The 17,534-nt window shown below is 46.9% G+C and overlaps 1 protein-coding gene across 4 annotated transcripts in view; it reads right to left on the reverse strand.

Moving 5' to 3' along the window:
- Positions 1-17,534, reverse strand: part of GAS7 (growth arrest specific 7) — a 98,239-nt gene that overhangs the window by 61,478 nt on the left and 19,227 nt on the right. The window contains exon 1 of one of the 4 annotated variants that reach the window (XM_052688178.1): positions 4,117-4,280. The exons of the other annotated variants lie outside the window; for them this stretch is intronic. Coding sequence (XP_052544138.1) covers positions 4,117-4,149 — 33 coding nt within the window. The 5' untranslated portion in view covers positions 4,150-4,280. Of the gene's footprint in view, positions 1-4,116; positions 4,281-17,534 lie in introns of those variants that run through there. 4 annotated transcript variants of the gene reach the window in all.

The following is a 17,534-nucleotide window of genomic DNA, read 5'->3' on the forward strand; positions in this document are numbered from 1 at the left end:
GAAAAAAACCAAACAAACAATGTGGTGCGCCCTTCTTCTACAGATCTGATTTCTGCTTGAAGTTCCAATTCTGTTCCAACACAGAACAAATGGGATATTTAGTGATTTTGGAGCCAAAAGTATATTTTGCATTTCTTTTCAGTTTGAGAAAACTCTGATTCAGTGGCCCTCTGGAGGCACTGAACTTAAGAGTGATCTTGCATTTGTGTCTCATCAGGTATATGATAAAGGCAGATCACAGCTCCAAGGCAGCCATGTGGACCCAAGACCAACGTGAGATAAGTATTATCTTGACACTGCAGCACAGATCGTGCTTGTGCTGATTCAGATTTTAGCTCCTCTCTTGGGCAGAGAGAGAGCCTGGGGGACACAGCTGACCCAGTGTGACCAGGAGAAGACAGAGAGGGGATCTTATTAATGTGCACAAGCATCTCAGCGGAATTATCAACAGGATGGAGCTAGGCTGTTTTCTGTGGTGCACAGCAACAGGACAAGAGGCTCAAACTGGAACCCGAGAGGCTCCATCTGCACGTGAGAAACAAATTCTTCATTGTGAGGGTGGCAGAGCCCTGGCACAGGCTGTACAGAGGTGCATCTCCCCTGCAGATTTTCAGACGTGCCTGGAAGTGCTGCTGGGCAGTCTGCTCTGTGTGACCCTGAGTGATGCTGTGGGGTTACCTTTGTGATCCCCAGTGATCTTCCAACCTCAGCTATTCTGTGAGTCCAATTCTGTGGCTCTACAGAGTGCATGACTCAAATGAATATTTTGCATGCCTGAGGCTAGCATGGTGCTTCACACAACTGATCAGTAGGATCTTTGTTATCTGTTCCTGTTCCCTGTTCTTCTGGTCTCTGAGGCTTAATGAAATCACGTACATGTGAGAAAGCAGAACGGTTTATGTTGCTATTCAATATTTACTTTTTGCTGATCTCAACTTAGTATACCAGGGAAACCTCTCTTACACATCAGCCTGCCCCAAGGCAAACGTTCTCATTATTGTTTGTGTCTAGAAACACTGTTGTTTCTGCCTAGAAATGTACAAAATGAAATTCCTATCTTAGTCAAACTAACACAACCATGCCTATTTTTCTGTGGGATCCCTCCCCACGTGCCACTGAAATACCTCTGTGTTTCATACAGCCCTCCATAAGAGCACCAAATCCTACTAACGAAAACACTGAAGTTGATGAATCTGACGAACAGGTATCCCAGCTTCACCTCTGAGTTATCCAAGTTCTCCTCCACCAGACGGTTGCTGACAGCGGTGCCTTGTTTCACTCAGCAATACCACTCCCTGCACAGCTCCAGAAATCACGTTCTTCTTTCCAATTCCTTACAGCCATGCCTTGGCACCACAAAAAAGACCTGCTCGCACAGCCCCTGCCATACAAACACGGCATCCACCATCACCTTCTGTTTGATTTTATTCTCAGTCAGGACTGAAAATAGTTCCCTGCAGGCTTCCAAAGGTGCGATGTCACTGGGAGCACCCGCTGCTCGCACAGGTGATGCAGATCAGCACCTGCAGCACCAACCATGTGAACCTTAGACAAAAAATGTTTTTGTGCCAGCTGGCTTTGGCTGCTCCTCATTTGTGTGCTCTCCCCTGCCACACCGAGGAGTTTCTCCATTTCTGTCTCTCTCAGCCCCCCCCCCCCCCCCCTTTCTACAGCCCCACCTAATGGAATGAAGCATGGGGAACTAAAAAGAACCTTCATCAAGTGTGCCCCATCAGTGCAGTTACCCCAGTCACTCTGCTGATGGTTAGGAGGAATGGTGGCTGATTTCTGTCTACAAAAGTACCTCCCGAAGGGCTTTCCTTGCATTTGCCCACATACAGTCCTTATCCAAAGCACAGGTAGGTTTGTAAAGAAAGCCAAGACTGAAGGATGCTTGGAGGCTTGAGGTCAAGTAACACATGCAGGGAAGTTCAGATCAGAACGGAAAGCAAGTCAGTTCCAGGCTATTTTTTTAACTACAAACCAGTCCTTCTCCAAACATTTTCCAAGGGACAGCACAGAGTAATGGAACAACTCCAGGGTGAGCTCCTGAATGCTCTCTACCACAGGATTAGTGACCTTCATTATTGTTTGAAAAAGCATACTGAAGAAAATTGAAATTCCACAGCGCAGGAGTCTACCAGCTCCTGAAGAATTTGGCAGCAGACTGGGATCCACTGCTCAGCCTTGAAGATAACAAAGTTACAACAGACTGTCTCAGCTGTGCAAGATGACCCCAAGAAGAGGAATTCAGGATAATCCCCTCCTGGGTTCTGTTCCAGAATATTAAAGTTACAGGACTGTATAAACTTACTGCACACTTCCCACGTCTGTCCTTACACCTTCTTTGCCTCCTGGAGATGAAATCACATCCATCCCTGCTCCTCCTTTTGTTTAATAAGGCCCAGTAGTGTACCCATGTAGCAAGAAGGTCAAGACAAAGTTTGGCACACTTCAGATATCACTTCTCTTCACACCATCGACAAGCACCAGTACCCTGCAGGGACAGATACCCAGTGGTTTGCTTAATGAAAGCTCTGCAATTACTCCAACATCCTCTGAGTGACCTTTTCAGTTGCTTCTGGTCTCCCTGGCAGGCTGCAACAAAGGCAGAGGTCAGGTGCCACAGATGTGTTCTTAAATAAAAGCCAAGAGATGGAGGCAGACAAGAGAGAGTGGACACCACTGTGACCACCATTTAAACTAGGGTGGAAAAATAAAGAACAAAATTAAGCAAATGTTTCAGCTCAAACCTCTGTCAAAATGTATCACTTCAAAAAAGCATGCAAACATTATGTTTTGCAGTTATAATTCTATTTTGGAGTTCCTGATATTTCTACCACTGCTTCTGATTCTGCAAACGCAGAAGTGCTGAGAGCACAACAGTCCATGTGAATGACGGTAGAGATGACTGAACACAGGGAAAACCCCCGTGCTGCCAAATGCCGTTCTAATAAACAATAGAACATTGGTTTGCTTGGATGTACACGAACCATGGATATGTGAATCTCTTCCTTTTGTTTGTGAGGAACATGATTCTAAACAGGAGCTCACTACTGTGCAGTATTTTACCCCACCTCAGGGCTGCAAAAGAAAGCTTCTGGCTGTGAGGACCACTCTGTATTAGAATCTCTAATTGGTCCCACTGGAATCCCCTCCTGCACACACTTGCACTTCCTATAGCAGCTCCACTCCCATCCCACCGAGTGGGAGAAAGGAACTGAAAAAGGAACAGGGAAGGAATCAAAGCAGAAATGAAATTTGGTTTCACCCTCTACTCTTCAGCACCCTGCATTCATTGAAGCACGGACAGCAGGAAGCTCTGGCATACATTGTATGGTGTGGGGCAGCAGGGTTTAGGGCTAGGCTCTAAAATGCATCACAGCCAGTATTTTCGCCTGGCTCAGCAGTGCATCCTTTGAGAAATGAAGGTTGTGGAGGCCATGGGGACAGCGCATCGTCCCAGCTCGACCAGGCGATCAGAATCACAGTAGAGTGACTCTATTTTGCCTGGAAGACACAGCCCAATCCAAGCCATTCCCTTTTTCCAGCATCAGCACAGTTACATTTGAACCATACTTGCACACCCACACAAGAGGAGTTCAGACTAACCTGGCATGTAATGTAGGCAATCCTACTCAGTGCAGGAGACAAAGCAAAGCCAGAAGGCAACACAGGGACAGGAAGCAACCAGCAGATGGTGTTCAAGAGCCCAGCTCTGAAGCTGGCACTGCACACACAGACATGCTTCCATCCCTCCTCCCCAAGCCCTGCTCTTAGCAGAGCACACCCTCTGCCCCTGGCTCGGATTATCAGGAGAAGAGGCACTTCTGCTTGCACACCTTTGTCTTGTACAGCTCGGCAAGACCGTGCCATCACTTTGATTTCTTGTTACTATTTTTAGGAGAATAAAAACAAAAAGGATAGCTTATGAGAACTGTAAATCACAATAGAGGACAGTCTGTATGGACAGGAGGTTTTGTTATTAGCAGAGTGCACTATGAACCAACAGGCAAAGACAGGAGAGCAGACAATGAGTGGAACTTGAGACTAGATAGGCTCAGATCAAAAAGAATCTGTCAGTCACAAGGATAATTACCAACTAGAATGACTTACCAGGGGACTGTTCACTTTGTGTAGTTCCTCCATCAAGATCAAGTTCCCCTTTCTGGAAGAAGTGCTCTATTCCAATTAGGGGAAAAGATGGGACTCTGAAATCCCCCGATCCGGCCGTGCAGAAGCTGGGGCTGGCAAGCCTTCCTGTCTCTCAAATCTCACAACTCCCACAGCGCCTTTGAGCTGGGAGAAACAATTAATGCCACTCCCCTCGCTATCACCGGCCGGGAATGTCACCGGCCTCTACATGGTGCTGGGGGGCAGATTTGGACCTGGAAAGGATGTTTGCAGTACACCATGGAGGAAACAGGAAACGTGAACAATGTGAATGTGTGACCCCAGCAAAATCCTTCTGCATCTGTGTTTACTGATTGGAAAGGGGACCAATATGTCTCTCCAAACATTCAAAACCAAGAACACAAGCACTTCTGTCCTATGAAATTCACTGGGATCATAAACCCATTCAGCAGGAGCCACCTTAGTGAGGAGCCCCATGCCCAGCATGCCTCCTTCTCCATGACAAACAACGGTTTTCCAGCTCTGTCTGCAGAAGCACAGAGTCAGGAGTCTTCTGATAAATGCAGAACAGAAAGGAACTGGGAATATGCATCAAAAATCAAATGAATCTCAAAAAACTGGAGCTCTTCAGTACCAAAGCAGTCGCTCTGGTCTCTCCCACCAAGTCACAATGCATCTCTCAGCCTGTGTCTCAGAAACAGTTTTCATTTCCCAAGTGTAGGATGCTGGCAGAGACAAGTATACTAGCCCCCAAAGTCAAATTCCTTGCAAACACAGTCTTCAGGGGAGTGTTGCCATAAAGCAGAACTCTGGGCACGTCTGCACCGCAGCCTGGGAGCGGGGTGGGAGAGGAGGGGAATTTGGGCAGCTGTGGTTGGGGCTAGGAGACTGCCCCCACAATGGAGAAGATAGGACTGGGTGGGAGATGGATTGAGGGTGGACCTGATGATCCTAGAGGTCTTTTCCAATTTTAATTATTATGATTCTGTGATTCTATGGAAAGTATCCAGTGAGAGCGTAACAAAAGCAAATCTAAGAAAGTAGTTCGATAGGATCACCCACCTAATCCAGGGCCCGAGCTCCGATGGAGACAGAAATATGTGCTTCTTATGGCAGAGCACATGAACCTGACCACTACCCCCAGCATTAGAATCTGACTCCTGGGCATCAGCTAGGGGATGTTAGGGAGAGGACAACAACGAGGGGGCAGAGCACCCACCCCAGTGTGTCATGACCTACTCAAGAGCCACAGTCTTGGCCACTGAACAGCATTTAATTTTATGCAGCCAAGTAAGGGAACAGAGAACGAAAGGTCTACATCAGTCCATCCCATGCTGACTGATCCACTGAAATGAGTCCAGCCTTGCTCAATAGAACAAAATCACTTCCCATTTTCAAACTGCAGGAAATCCCCTTTTCCCTTCATAGCGGGATCCTCAGGAGGAAACATCTGTGTGCTCAAAAGCCTCATGGAGATGCGTTACCTCACACTGCACTCCAGAGGAGTACAGCCCTGAGGCTCTCCCATACACACAGCCCAAGGTAAGGCAAAACAACCTCTGAACACCCTGAGCAAGGTCCACCAGAAGTCCTTTCCAAATTCAGTTCTTCTATGACTGTATGGCCCTATTAAAGCATAGCACCCAGCCCCAGAGCTGTGAGAATCTGAGCAACCTGAACCAGTGGGATGTATCCCTGCCTGTAGCAGGGGTTGGAACTAGGTGATCTTAAAGGTCTCTTCCAACTCAAGCCATTCTCTATGTTTCTATTAACTAAATGCAGTGCTACCTGCTTCTGCCACTTACTTGGGGTCATACTGCACTTCAGCTGCAGATCTGATAGTACAGAGAAGGCCTGCAAAGTCCTTGCAGTGTCCTGCCCAGTGTCAGAGGATCACTGGAGCAGGGAACAATTAACAAAATGCAGTGCAAGCTCCCTGCAAGAAGGAATGTAGGGACAGAACAGGGAAAAGCTGCCACAACTCTGCACCAGAACAGCCCCTGTCCTGGGACGAAAAGCTTGCTCTGTAACGACCTCAGTGAGCTGGTGTTTCTGTCTAGCTAAAAGTTCCATAAACACTGATCTTGACAAAGCTATGTGTCCCATGGCGTGAAGCAGAATTAAGACCAATACACTGCAGCCAAAGAACTGGAGTTTGAGTCTGCATCTGAGTACAGCGGATGCTTCAAACAGGATTGTTAGTGAAAGAAGTCCACGAAAACCCTCAGCAGTAGCGATGCCTGTACTGAGACACTGAGACCTACACCACCCCCCCTCAGAATGAAACTATGAAGCTCCCACCCCAGAAATGCCCCACATGGGCAGGCTAGGCACGAGCACAGCCACTGCAATTCACACCATGGCAAACGGAAACACCAGTGCCCCTCGGAGCCCCTCCAGCACTGCCCAGTCTCTCTAGCACATTGAGTCATTTTGTGTTTTCTTCATTTTTATGCAATCTTTCTTGCTCAACATTTGGTTTCCATGGTGTCATATACACTGTGTGAAACAGATTTATATTTAGAAAGTGGAACGGGTCATATGAGCTCACCCAGTTGTTACGGCAACCAACACAACTCCTGTTCAGCTGCATCTGATGGCGCGGGGTGCTGCAGGAAGCGCCCCTCCATGGGTGGCCCTGCAGACACCGCTTCTGCAGCAGAAACTCAGCAGACGCCGCAAGTGCAGACGTGGCTACTGTCTGCCACAGCCCAGCGGTTGGCATGCTTCTTCTGAGCACTGCACCTCAGCCTGGCAACCTTCTGGCACACCAACCCACCTCCTCAGTAAGAAAAGCGCCTTTCACCTATGCCACCTGTTAGGAATCCCGATGTTGCCTGCGGCAGCTTGAGCAGAGACTGAGGAATGCACAGCACACACCCCACTGCCAGCTGAATGGGACAGCTCTCATTTGTCCTAGCCCCAAAAATCCCCTGCCTTGATAACTCTCCTTCCTGCCATCCCAAACTCTCTTCCATGTCCCTGCTTCCTAAATAACATTCGCAATTTTGTACAGCATCTGTTTGTTGGTCTGGTACACCAAGGCACGTACGGGGACAAGCTGGGCAAAGTCGCAGCAGTGTGTGGCAGTGGATCCCGTCTCATGGGACACATGGCACCAAGTCTGGCCCAGGTCCTGCTGCACACAATGTCCACTTCTCTGCAAAGCAGAAGTACAGGGAGGCTCTTGGCAGCGGTTTTAGGTCTTTTGGATGAAGAGAACAGAGCTGGGTAGATATAAGAAGTAGGAAGGAGAAGGAAGATGGGATGTGGGAGAGATTCAGTGTGGGGAAAGAGTGTAGGAGTGGGGTCTGGTCTTGGGGAGCACAGTATTCATGGAATACAACAAAAGGCGCTTCTGACATGGGGAGCAGCAGGCATGGCGGGAGGATGAGCGCAGAACAACAGTGTGGCAGCTGGCTTTAGTGCTTCTTGATCTGCCTGAGCTCTCAACATGCCCCCAAGCAAGTTAATCACATTCCCATGCTTTCTTTCCAGTGTGTTCATAGCCAGAGTGCTTCCCTGTCATGGTATTTAGTGCTATGTGACAAGCAACCAAGAAAGGGGAAACAAAATACCTACCACCTTCATAGCAGGCACTGCAGTCTCGGAATAGCCTGCTCTGATTAAGAAAGGCTGTCTAGAACATGATGATCACAGCTACAGGCGCTCATGTATTCCAGTAATGGATATACTATAACAAATGTACCCACAGAAAGCTCAGGAATACCCCTAATACAATAGATGGCCTGTTGCTTTTCCTTTCTGTGCTAATGCTAACCCAGTTACCGGACAAATCTGCCCTGCTGTCTTTGAGCAGCTCCCTCTGGCTAGTGTCATCCAGCTGAACTATGTATGAAAAGTAACAGGCCATTGTGAAACAGAATGGGAAAGAAGATGCAGGAGGCCCCAGCAGGCAGAGGCAGGAGCTAGCACTCCTATGGGGAGCCTCTCTGAAATGGTCTGGGGAGGCCAAAGGCATGAATGGCCAAAGAGGAGCCCACCGGGCACATAGCTGTGATGAAGGGCTCAAATGCGCAAGGGAGCAGAGAGGAACAACAAGAGCAACACAGCAGGACAGTGATAACTGTAGAACCCCAAAACCAAATGAAACAGAGCACTCTGCTTGGCTCCTGCCCCGTGCAGAACAATCAGCTCTATCATCTGGAGTGACAATCATCAACACAAGTCAAGGGAAAGACTCTGTAGACCATTTTACAGACTGGTACTGTCTTTAGGGGTTTGGGCTCATGAGAAGAAAGCAAAGCACACTTTGGGACTGAGCAAGTCTTGGGATGTTTAGGGGAAAAAACAAAGATGGGTGAAAGGAGGAATTCAGGTGGTTTGTGGCAGATCCAGTGCAGAAAAATACCTGCATCTGATCACTGCAGTCCATCCTGTCATCGTTTTATAAAATTCAATTTCTAGCTGTGTTCCTGGAAAAGAAGCTTTCTATGCAGCGTGCGTGAACATATATGAAGGTTAATTACTGCCAGCATTAGGAGTGGGGACCTTCAGTCACTGTGCATCTGCCAGCAACTGAAACCATGAGAGTATGGGTGTACACTGTGGCTGCATATCAAGATGGTATGATACCCAGGTATCAGAACAGCTGTGAGTGAGGGCCAGACACTGCAGAAGCTATTTGAGGGTCCAGAGGTCCAGTCCTGATCCTTGCAGGGGCTGTAGGTTCTGGGAATTGTCTGAGATCCATTTGCTTTTTGTGTGTCTATGTGAGAGGTAGAAGTATACACAGGTATCTACAAAGGGAAAGGATGAGACTATTGGTGCTGTTTGCGAGAGAGCTGAGTGTTTCTGTCAGTCTGAATCTGTGCAGCTGGCCATATGCATGTAAGTACTGTATATGTGCAGTGCTGTCGCATGCCTACTGTAAGTACACGCCTAGCCTTGCTGCTGCCTGCACCTGGGGACATGGAGCTTTCAGAACCTCACCTCAGCTGGTCTATCAGACTCAGCAGCTCCAGGCACAGTGCACTCGCACTTCCCAGCCTGCAGGGGTGGGGTTGCAGCTGCTGACATGGAGGACATTTAGATGAGGTGGAATAATCCCAGTCCAAAACAAAGCTGAGATGTGTCTGTGCCCTGCTACAGTCCCTGGAAAATGGGGGATCGAGCAGACCACCTCCCATTCATTCTATCTTGCAGAAGCTCAGCTCTACATCCATTCAAAGGCACCAGGTCATGAAAACAGGCAGATATCTGCATCTCTGTGAGGCTTTGGAGACACCCATGAGAAGCTAGCACATATGCATACCACACAGAACTTAAGAGGCAAGCACAAAAATGCCCAGGACTGAGGGGGTACCTCGCATCCATTCCCAAACACAGGTGTGTCAAACTACATCCCTCAAATATGGAATAATCTCTCACAGCAGTCTGCTGCCCCATAGCAGTCACAGAATTTCTCCAAAATACCTGTAGATTTTTCTTCTTCTCAAATAGAAATAATAAAGATAACACTCTCCCACTCTTCTTGTTTTCTTCTCACCATTGATGTTCAGAATTAATATCTTGCGTCTGATTTTCCAGTTAGCAAAGCCAATATGGGCTATGGGGATCTGGGAACAGTTTATTTGTTTGTACACAAGCAGCTTGGGTCACCAACAAGCAGCACACCCAAGTTTCTGTTATTAGGATGTGAAGCTGTGATGTCTTCCCACTATGCTGTCTCAAAAGAACATAGCATAATCTTCAAGTGTGGCCAGTTGGGCCAGTCTCACAGTTATCATGCCCAAACTCTGCATGCTGTTACGTATACTTAGCTGACAAACTTTGATATGAGCTAACTATGATACCCCCATTTTCTCAATAGGAACTGAAACCCAGAGCTCTGCACAGACTGCCATGAGCTGGTTCACCTGAATCCTAAGTCTTCCCCAGGAAGGGGTTAATTGCAGCAATGTGGGAATGTGCAGGAGAAGCTACAAGCCTGGGGATAAGGCATTGCCAGCACCTCATGAACATTTGGGCAGCCCAGGAGCCCAGCCTGCAGCACAGCCTGCGGCACGCTCCTCCACTTGCTGTGCTCCAGAGGACATTCCAGCTCCATCTGTGACATCAGCATTTGGTACGAGGCAGAGCACCAGGGCCAAGCACTCTGAAGGGCTCTGTTGTCCTATGCAGATCAGGACAACAGGCCTTTGTTGGGAAAATCTTGTACTGCAGAAGTCATCCCACATATGCCTGGAGAGTCACAATGGCAGGCCAGGCCAGCTGCAGCATTACTGCTTGTCTCCAGCTGGAAGTGACAGACCTACCTCTGAGGGACTGCAGAGCATGGCACACGCTGAAGTCAACTGGATGCTCAAGAGGCAGCCACGGAGCTGGGGCATGCTGTGTGCTCTGAGTGCTCTACACTGGGAAGGAGACTGGAAACAGTTAAAAAAAGGACATCTTCCATGGCTGCCTAAATTTGCAGCCTGTCCCTGCTGCTTAACTCAGTGCGCTTATTACTCTCACAGCCTTGCAGTGCACTGTGGCTACAGCATGGAAAAGGGCACCAGAGAAGTCAACAACAGCAGGCAAAGAGCAGGCAGAGAGCTGGGCAGGACAGCAAGTTCTGTGCTGCTGGGGCCCTGGAAGTGCAGCTGGTTCTAAAGAACTGAAACACCTGGGAACAATGCCAAATGTTTTCATACAGAACCTCCACTCCTTACGTTGTGGGAAACTTCAGCCTGGCTAAGCTCGCTCATCCATATGTCCTGACAGAACACACTCATCTCAGCCCAGGACAAAGCCCCAAGCGACTCATACAGAGATGTGCTTGGTGTTTCCAGTCAGGGCCAAAATTCATAATGATATGGGATCAGATGCAGTTTCACAGTTAGCTGCGGTCACCCCTAACATAGTGCCACAGGACTTGATGACACTAAGCTGTGAGGTGCAGTCAGCACCCTTAAGGGATGGGATGCCATCCAGAGAGATCCAGACAGGCTGAGCAGTGGGTCCAGGGGAACCTCAAGAGGTTCAACAAATCTGAGGGCAATGTGTTGCAGCAATACCCACTACTAGAACAAGGTGGGGGATGAAAGGATTATGTGCAGCCCTGCTGAAAAGGACTTGGGGGTACTGGTAGATGGCAAGCTGAACATCAGCCAGCAATCACCCAGAAAGCCAACCATATCCTGGGCTGCATCCAAAGCAGGACAGCAGGGCAAGGGAGGGGATCCTGCCCCTCTACTCTGCATTGTGAGACTTCACCTGGAGCACTGCATCCAGATGGGGAGTCCTTAGTACAGGAGAGACACGGAGCTGTTGGAACATCACAGAAATTATCTCAGGGATGGAACAGGACAGGCTGAGAGAGTTGGGGCTGTTCAGCTGGAGAAGAGAAGGTCTGGGGAGACCTGAGAGTGGCCTGTCAGTATCTAAAGAGGAGCTATAAGAAAGAGGACAAACTCTTTAGCAGGACCCTGTGGTGACAAGGGCAAGGGAAAATTGTTTCAAAGTAAAAGAGGGGAGATTTAGACTGGAAAATTTGTTTTACAATAATGGCGGTGAGGCACTGGCACGGGTTGCCCAGAGTGGATGCCCCATTGCTGGAGATACTGCAGGTTAGGCTGGACGGGGCTCTGAGCACCCGACAGAGCTATGGGTATCTCTGCTCATTGCAGTTCTGCAAACAGAGGCCTGCTTAATAGCTGTTTAAATAGGAAAAAGCTGAACAAAAACAGAAACGAGAAGATGTGGCAGAGAAACTTCCATGGCTTTTCCATTTCCATCCCTGGCCTCAGGTCCTGACCTGCTGCATGGCACTGCTCCACACTTCCCCTCTGCATCCCAGAGCCCCACTTGAGGCCCAGACAAGAAGGCTGCTCCTGCCCCCCGCACTGCTGAGCCCCTATCAGTTCGTGGGCCTGGGGGGTGCTCCACAGCTCCCAGGACTACCAGCACCTGCTGCAGCACTCCGCCTGACCCACAAGCAGAGAGCCAGGCCACAGAACCCAGCATCCACCATGGCAGCACCATGAGAGCACTCCTGCTTGGCACCGGATGGCAGCAGGAAAGCATGAGTGTGGTACCACCACAGCAGCTCCTAGCAGTAGAGGCATTTGCTTTCATGGTTTGCATGAATATTCTTCCTTTCCAGCAACGCACAAGATGCAAAAAGATCTAGTAAAGTAAAAATAAAACAATAATGACAAAACTGTAGTTTTTTTCTCAGAAGATGTTTGTACTCTCAAGGGCACAGTGCATCCACAGCACTCCTTGGTAGACACACACTGCTCACACACAGTCGTGTCAGGGCTTTGAGTGCTTTACCCCTCAAACATCTCTACATGCTTTTAATAAGCACAATTCTGCTGCTGTGCTCTGCAGTTTCCCAGGCACAAGGAAATAGTCCTGTCACAGCGCACAGCTCGTATCTATTCTCTTCGGAAGGAAGGGATTCTCCCTAAAATTATACAGGTACGTGCACACTGGGTCTCTCTGGATGGCAAGAGATATTTACAGAAACATTTTGTAGCACGTAAATAACTGCAGGCTAATAAAAGAAGTGAAAGCAACATGGAAGAGTCTGTGCTGAGACTTCCACAGCTGTATTCTCCCTTTGAGAGAGGTTAAAGGATATTCTGAGATTGTCCAAAGGATAACAGTATAGGATAGTGGTTGGTATTTTTCTTTAATTACTTATTTAACGACTGCAAATATCCTCTCCTTTTAGGAAGAATATTGAGACTGAGTCCCAGAGAAACCCATGTTGATGATCTGCATGTTTACAAAGATATTTTTATTACAAATATTATCTTAAAATCTGTGCAATTAAACTAAAATCGGAATAGTTGATTCAGATTCTGTTCCTGGCCCTAGGACTTAGCAGAACTACTAAGGCTCTGGCATGCTGCTGCTACATTTTCCTGTGCTTTCAAATGAAAATTGCTTCTCCCTGTCAAATAAAGCTCCCACCTACTCTTGCATGCAGCCTGGATGGGACTTTTTATTTTCAATTGTCCTTTGCTTTTCTGTAGTGGTGCTTCCTTGCAGAGGAAATCTGTTGTGCAGCCCTGACCTGATATTCCCTAGATTAAATGGCCCTCCACGACCAAAACTTCGGGAACCTCAGATGCAGAGAAAACAATGAAATGGCCAAGAGACAAAGTGCTGCCAGATGCACATTCCTGCACACTCCCTCATAATCCCTCTCAGGCGTGGGGAATGTAGCCGTTTTTGCCTGTAACTCTGCAGTAAAGCATTCTTGGACAGACACTCGGCATTGAGCTGTTGTTTTTGCTGCTATCAAACAGTACAAGTCTTCATAAATACGCAAACAAAAGGTGAGACAAGGAGGCAGTGCCCAGCACTTGCCATGACTGGAGCCCCCAGGCAGGGCTATGTCTCACCCTGCCCCACCACCACACCAAGGGCCACAGGCAGAAGGGACAGCAGCCAGACAGATGGACAGCCAGTGGCCAGACAGGCTGACAGACATTGGCTGCCATGGGGAAAGATCCCAGTCATGGCTCTGCCAGACTGGCAGAGTGGGGCTGGCAGGAGGGGCCTGCAGGACTGGACGTGGGCAGCAAGAGCAGGGCTGAGGTTTTGGGGCACACCAGCATGGGCAGAGACACCTGCTGGCATGAGAGGATGTTATTATTCACTTAAAAACTTCTTCCCAATACAGGTATGGAAAGAAGCGCAGGAAAGGTAGCACCATCAGCTTTCTGGAGTCGACCCTCTGCGTGCTGAGCAGCAGGGCCTGGCCATGAAGTGAGGGCTGGCCATGAGGTGAGGCCTGGCCATGAGGTGAGGCCTGGCCATGAGGTGAGGCCTGGCCGTGCCTCCGCAGCCCACCAGGACCCTCACAGTGCTCTCTGTGGCCACTGCCTCCCTCAGGCTTTCCTGCCCAGGGGTTCTGCTCCTCTTTCTAGCCCTTCTGATGCATAACCTGGAGCGTCTGATAAACCTCAGTTTCTTGTCCTCAGAGCTACTGCTCCAAAGGCAGTGCAGATCTCATTCACACAGCTTATCTCTTTGAAACGAATCTTCACGGTGCAAGAGTTCTATCTGAGAAAAGTATCCAGGTCACCACACCTGTACAAATTCATTTAGTCCTGGAACAGTCCATATGAGAGAATAACACTGAACCCAGCACACTGCAGGCAGCAGGAAGGGCTGTGGACACCAGCAATGATAAAAGCACTGAAAAGAAAGCACCAGCTGCTGCAGCCAAGCAGGTCTGGGACAGCAGGAGCCATCAGTCAGAGGTGATCGGCTGCAGCCAGGACAGACACATGCAATGAAGTGGAGCAGGGAGAAACACGGACAGGAAATAACAAGATTCAGCTCGGAAAAATGTAAGTACAACAAGCCCAAAAGCCCGCCTGTGGGAGGGAAATCCTGGGAAACAGTCGTCGATGATTTAAGATGTGCCCCACCCTGAGCACAACCTCAGAAGAACACATCACTGGATCACCACTTTGTCGAGTCACTGCTCTCTCACACTAATACTGATTTATAGGAAATTAATAAACTCCCCATTTTAAAACTGCCATATTTCCCTTTTGACACACCATTCCCAACTGGATTTGTCCAGACTTCAAGCCTCCAGTTGACTGTATATGAGGATGCTTCATCCCAAATTGGCTTACACGGGACAGAAGCACTTCCTGGAAAAAAGACCGGTCTTAAAGCAGGGGTGTGCTAATGCACAACCAGTGCGTCAGTGATGTGTGTATGAAATCATTAAGTTTTGCTGGGAAGTAGTGCTTCCCAGAGGCCCTGGGTAACAGCAGCTCAGAGGTTGTGCTAAGGATGGGGAACATCACAAAAGGGCAAAACACACATCTACAATCACTTGTAGAACTGGAAGAAGAAGGAGATGGAGTCATGAAGCAGCCAGTCTATATTCCCATTTCTAGAACAAAAGCTGAATAAATTGTTTACTAATGGACTCTGATAAGAGAAAAAAAATATAATTAAATGCCTACACCACTTTGTCACAGACAGATCTGTTAAATGAGTCTGATCACCTGCCTGAACGCTAGTGTAACATGAAAAACAAGACTGCCACCTGAGAGATATGGACCTGGTAGGCTGGATTATGTGACAAGGTCTGAACTTCATTCTTCAAGATAAGAAAAACTGGGTCATCCAAAACAGAGTAAAAGCCAGAGATCTGGAAGAAATGACCTGAAATGAAAGAGGAAAGGCTGTTTAATATAGAGGAGAAACAAGCAAAAAGGGGAGTATCTCAGATATACCATAAAGCTGCTGGAAAAAAAAAAAAAAAAGAGAAAGCATGGTTTATTTTCCTGCTCATAACAGGTAGGATAAAAATGGATTTCAGTTGGAGGCATAAAGATTCAGCTTGAACTTCCTTAAAAAAAGACCAGATAACTGCTTTTCAGAAATCATATATATGCTATCAAGCCTTGCATGGAGCAAAGGAGAGAGCCTGTGACTATAGTACGATACATATGCATTCCGTGTGCAGGTGTATTCAAAAATCACACTATGTGGATGTTCCCTGAGGTGACTTGGAATGTATGCACTTGTATTGCAAATGGAAATATTATGTAAAGTAGGGGACCGTGTATTGAAAAGAAAACAATACCTAATGTAAGGAAATGCTACTGAGGAAAGGCCAACATTTGGAGCTGAAAGTTACAGAGTGGAGGAGGGTATGTAATCTTATTGAATGCATGCATACTGCAATTTTTAATAACATTATCACAAACCATTTTCTTCCATAGGCCTGTGATGCGTAAATTATGCAATTATTGAGAAACTGTTTAACTGTACCTCATTTCTGTCCTACAGGGGATAACTTATTAGGAGGGTAATGGATTCGGTTAAGAGAGCAACCATTTACATTTACAGCAACAGAAAACAAGGCCCCAGAGATCACCGTGGCACGGGTTTTACCTCTCCTGATACTGAATATTGAATATTAATCCTGATACTTAAGAAAAAATACAAGTCATTGAATTACCATCAGCCAAACCAGTAATATTTCCCCATAGAGACACGAACCACAACAGATTCAAAGAATGCAGAGGACCTCAGGTCAGTTTTGCTTTCCAGTCACTTCTGAGATTGGTCATGTTTCACTTGCTTTCATAAGCCAAATGCAAGAGGAGCTCTTCAGCCCACTCTGGAGGAGACAAGCTTATGGAGTGATCCAGTAGAACTTCCCCAGCCCACATAAATAAAGGCCTCAGAAAAGCCTCTGGAAATGAAGGCACTTGAACAACAGGGATACAAAGTCTTCTTTTTTAAGGAAACCTACTAGAAGCTTGGCCTTTAGGTAGCTATGATCCTAGATCCAAGCCTGTGCTGTATTATTCAAAGGATTCTGCAGATCAGCAACCTTGGATTTGTACTAAGCCCATGCAGCAGAGTGGTCCCTGCCGAAGCCTTTGGGCACCGCAGCCCACACAGGCTTGCAGTAGCTGAGGGTTTCTGTCAGGGCTGGAACACAGAGCTGCTTGCTTCCAGCACAGAGCCGCAGCAGCAGCACCGCCCCACAGCCATCCTCCCTCACAACCTCACCCAGCTCTCAGCACAGAATCACAAAATCACAATGCATCTGGAATATCCTGAGCTAGAAGGAACCCAAAAGGATCACTGCGTCCATCCCCTGGTTCCAATCAATTGTTCAGTCCAATTGTAAATAACCCCAGAATCAAGTTTGTTATCATGTATATGGAATACTGGAATACATCCCGTGATGCTTTTCTGTAATATAACAGATATTCAGACTGCATTTTATATATAACTTTAATCACTGGCTAAATAAATCGGTATGTACAGGATTGTTTACATGGTGATTGTAAATTTATACTACTTAATCAGATTAGCCCACAGTCCCAGATGGAGTTTGACATAAAATCTACACTGCTGAAATTTATAAAAGTTTCCATTAAGACATATGGTAATTTTAGGTAACGAGATACAATACTTCTTATGAGGTGTGCTTATTAGATAATTAATATTATCTCTTTTTCTAATAAGAAATGATAGAAAGAAAAAATTAAAAACTTGTAAATCCTAGCTTCAGATTTCAGAACTTGAGAAGTAAAATTTTAAGAAGGTTATTCGCAAATTAATTTTTGTCCATAGAAATCAGGCAAATATTTCTGTCTATTATTCTGTCTTTTAATAATGTTTATTAATATTTCCTGGATCGATAATCCTGTCCTAAAGAAAATGGATTTCATCCTCAGTGGCTGTTTCTTTAGAAGGAATAACCAAACATAAAAGGAAGTTAAAAAAAAAAAAAAAAACTAATAACTGTATATCCAAGTTCAAGCAGATATCCAAAACTTAATATCCAAATCTAATACAGTTCATTCCAAAACGGAATTTCTAACACAGTTCACATCAATAGCCCCAGGTATTTTTCTACTTTTATTATAAAGAAGTGATTAGCAGAAATA

Source organism: Tympanuchus pallidicinctus, unplaced genomic scaffold, assembly GCF_026119805.1.
Source record: "Tympanuchus pallidicinctus isolate F22 unplaced genomic scaffold, pur_lepc_1.0 scaffold23, whole genome shotgun sequence".
NCBI classification, from domain to species: Eukaryota; Metazoa; Chordata; class Aves; order Galliformes; family Phasianidae; genus Tympanuchus; species Tympanuchus pallidicinctus.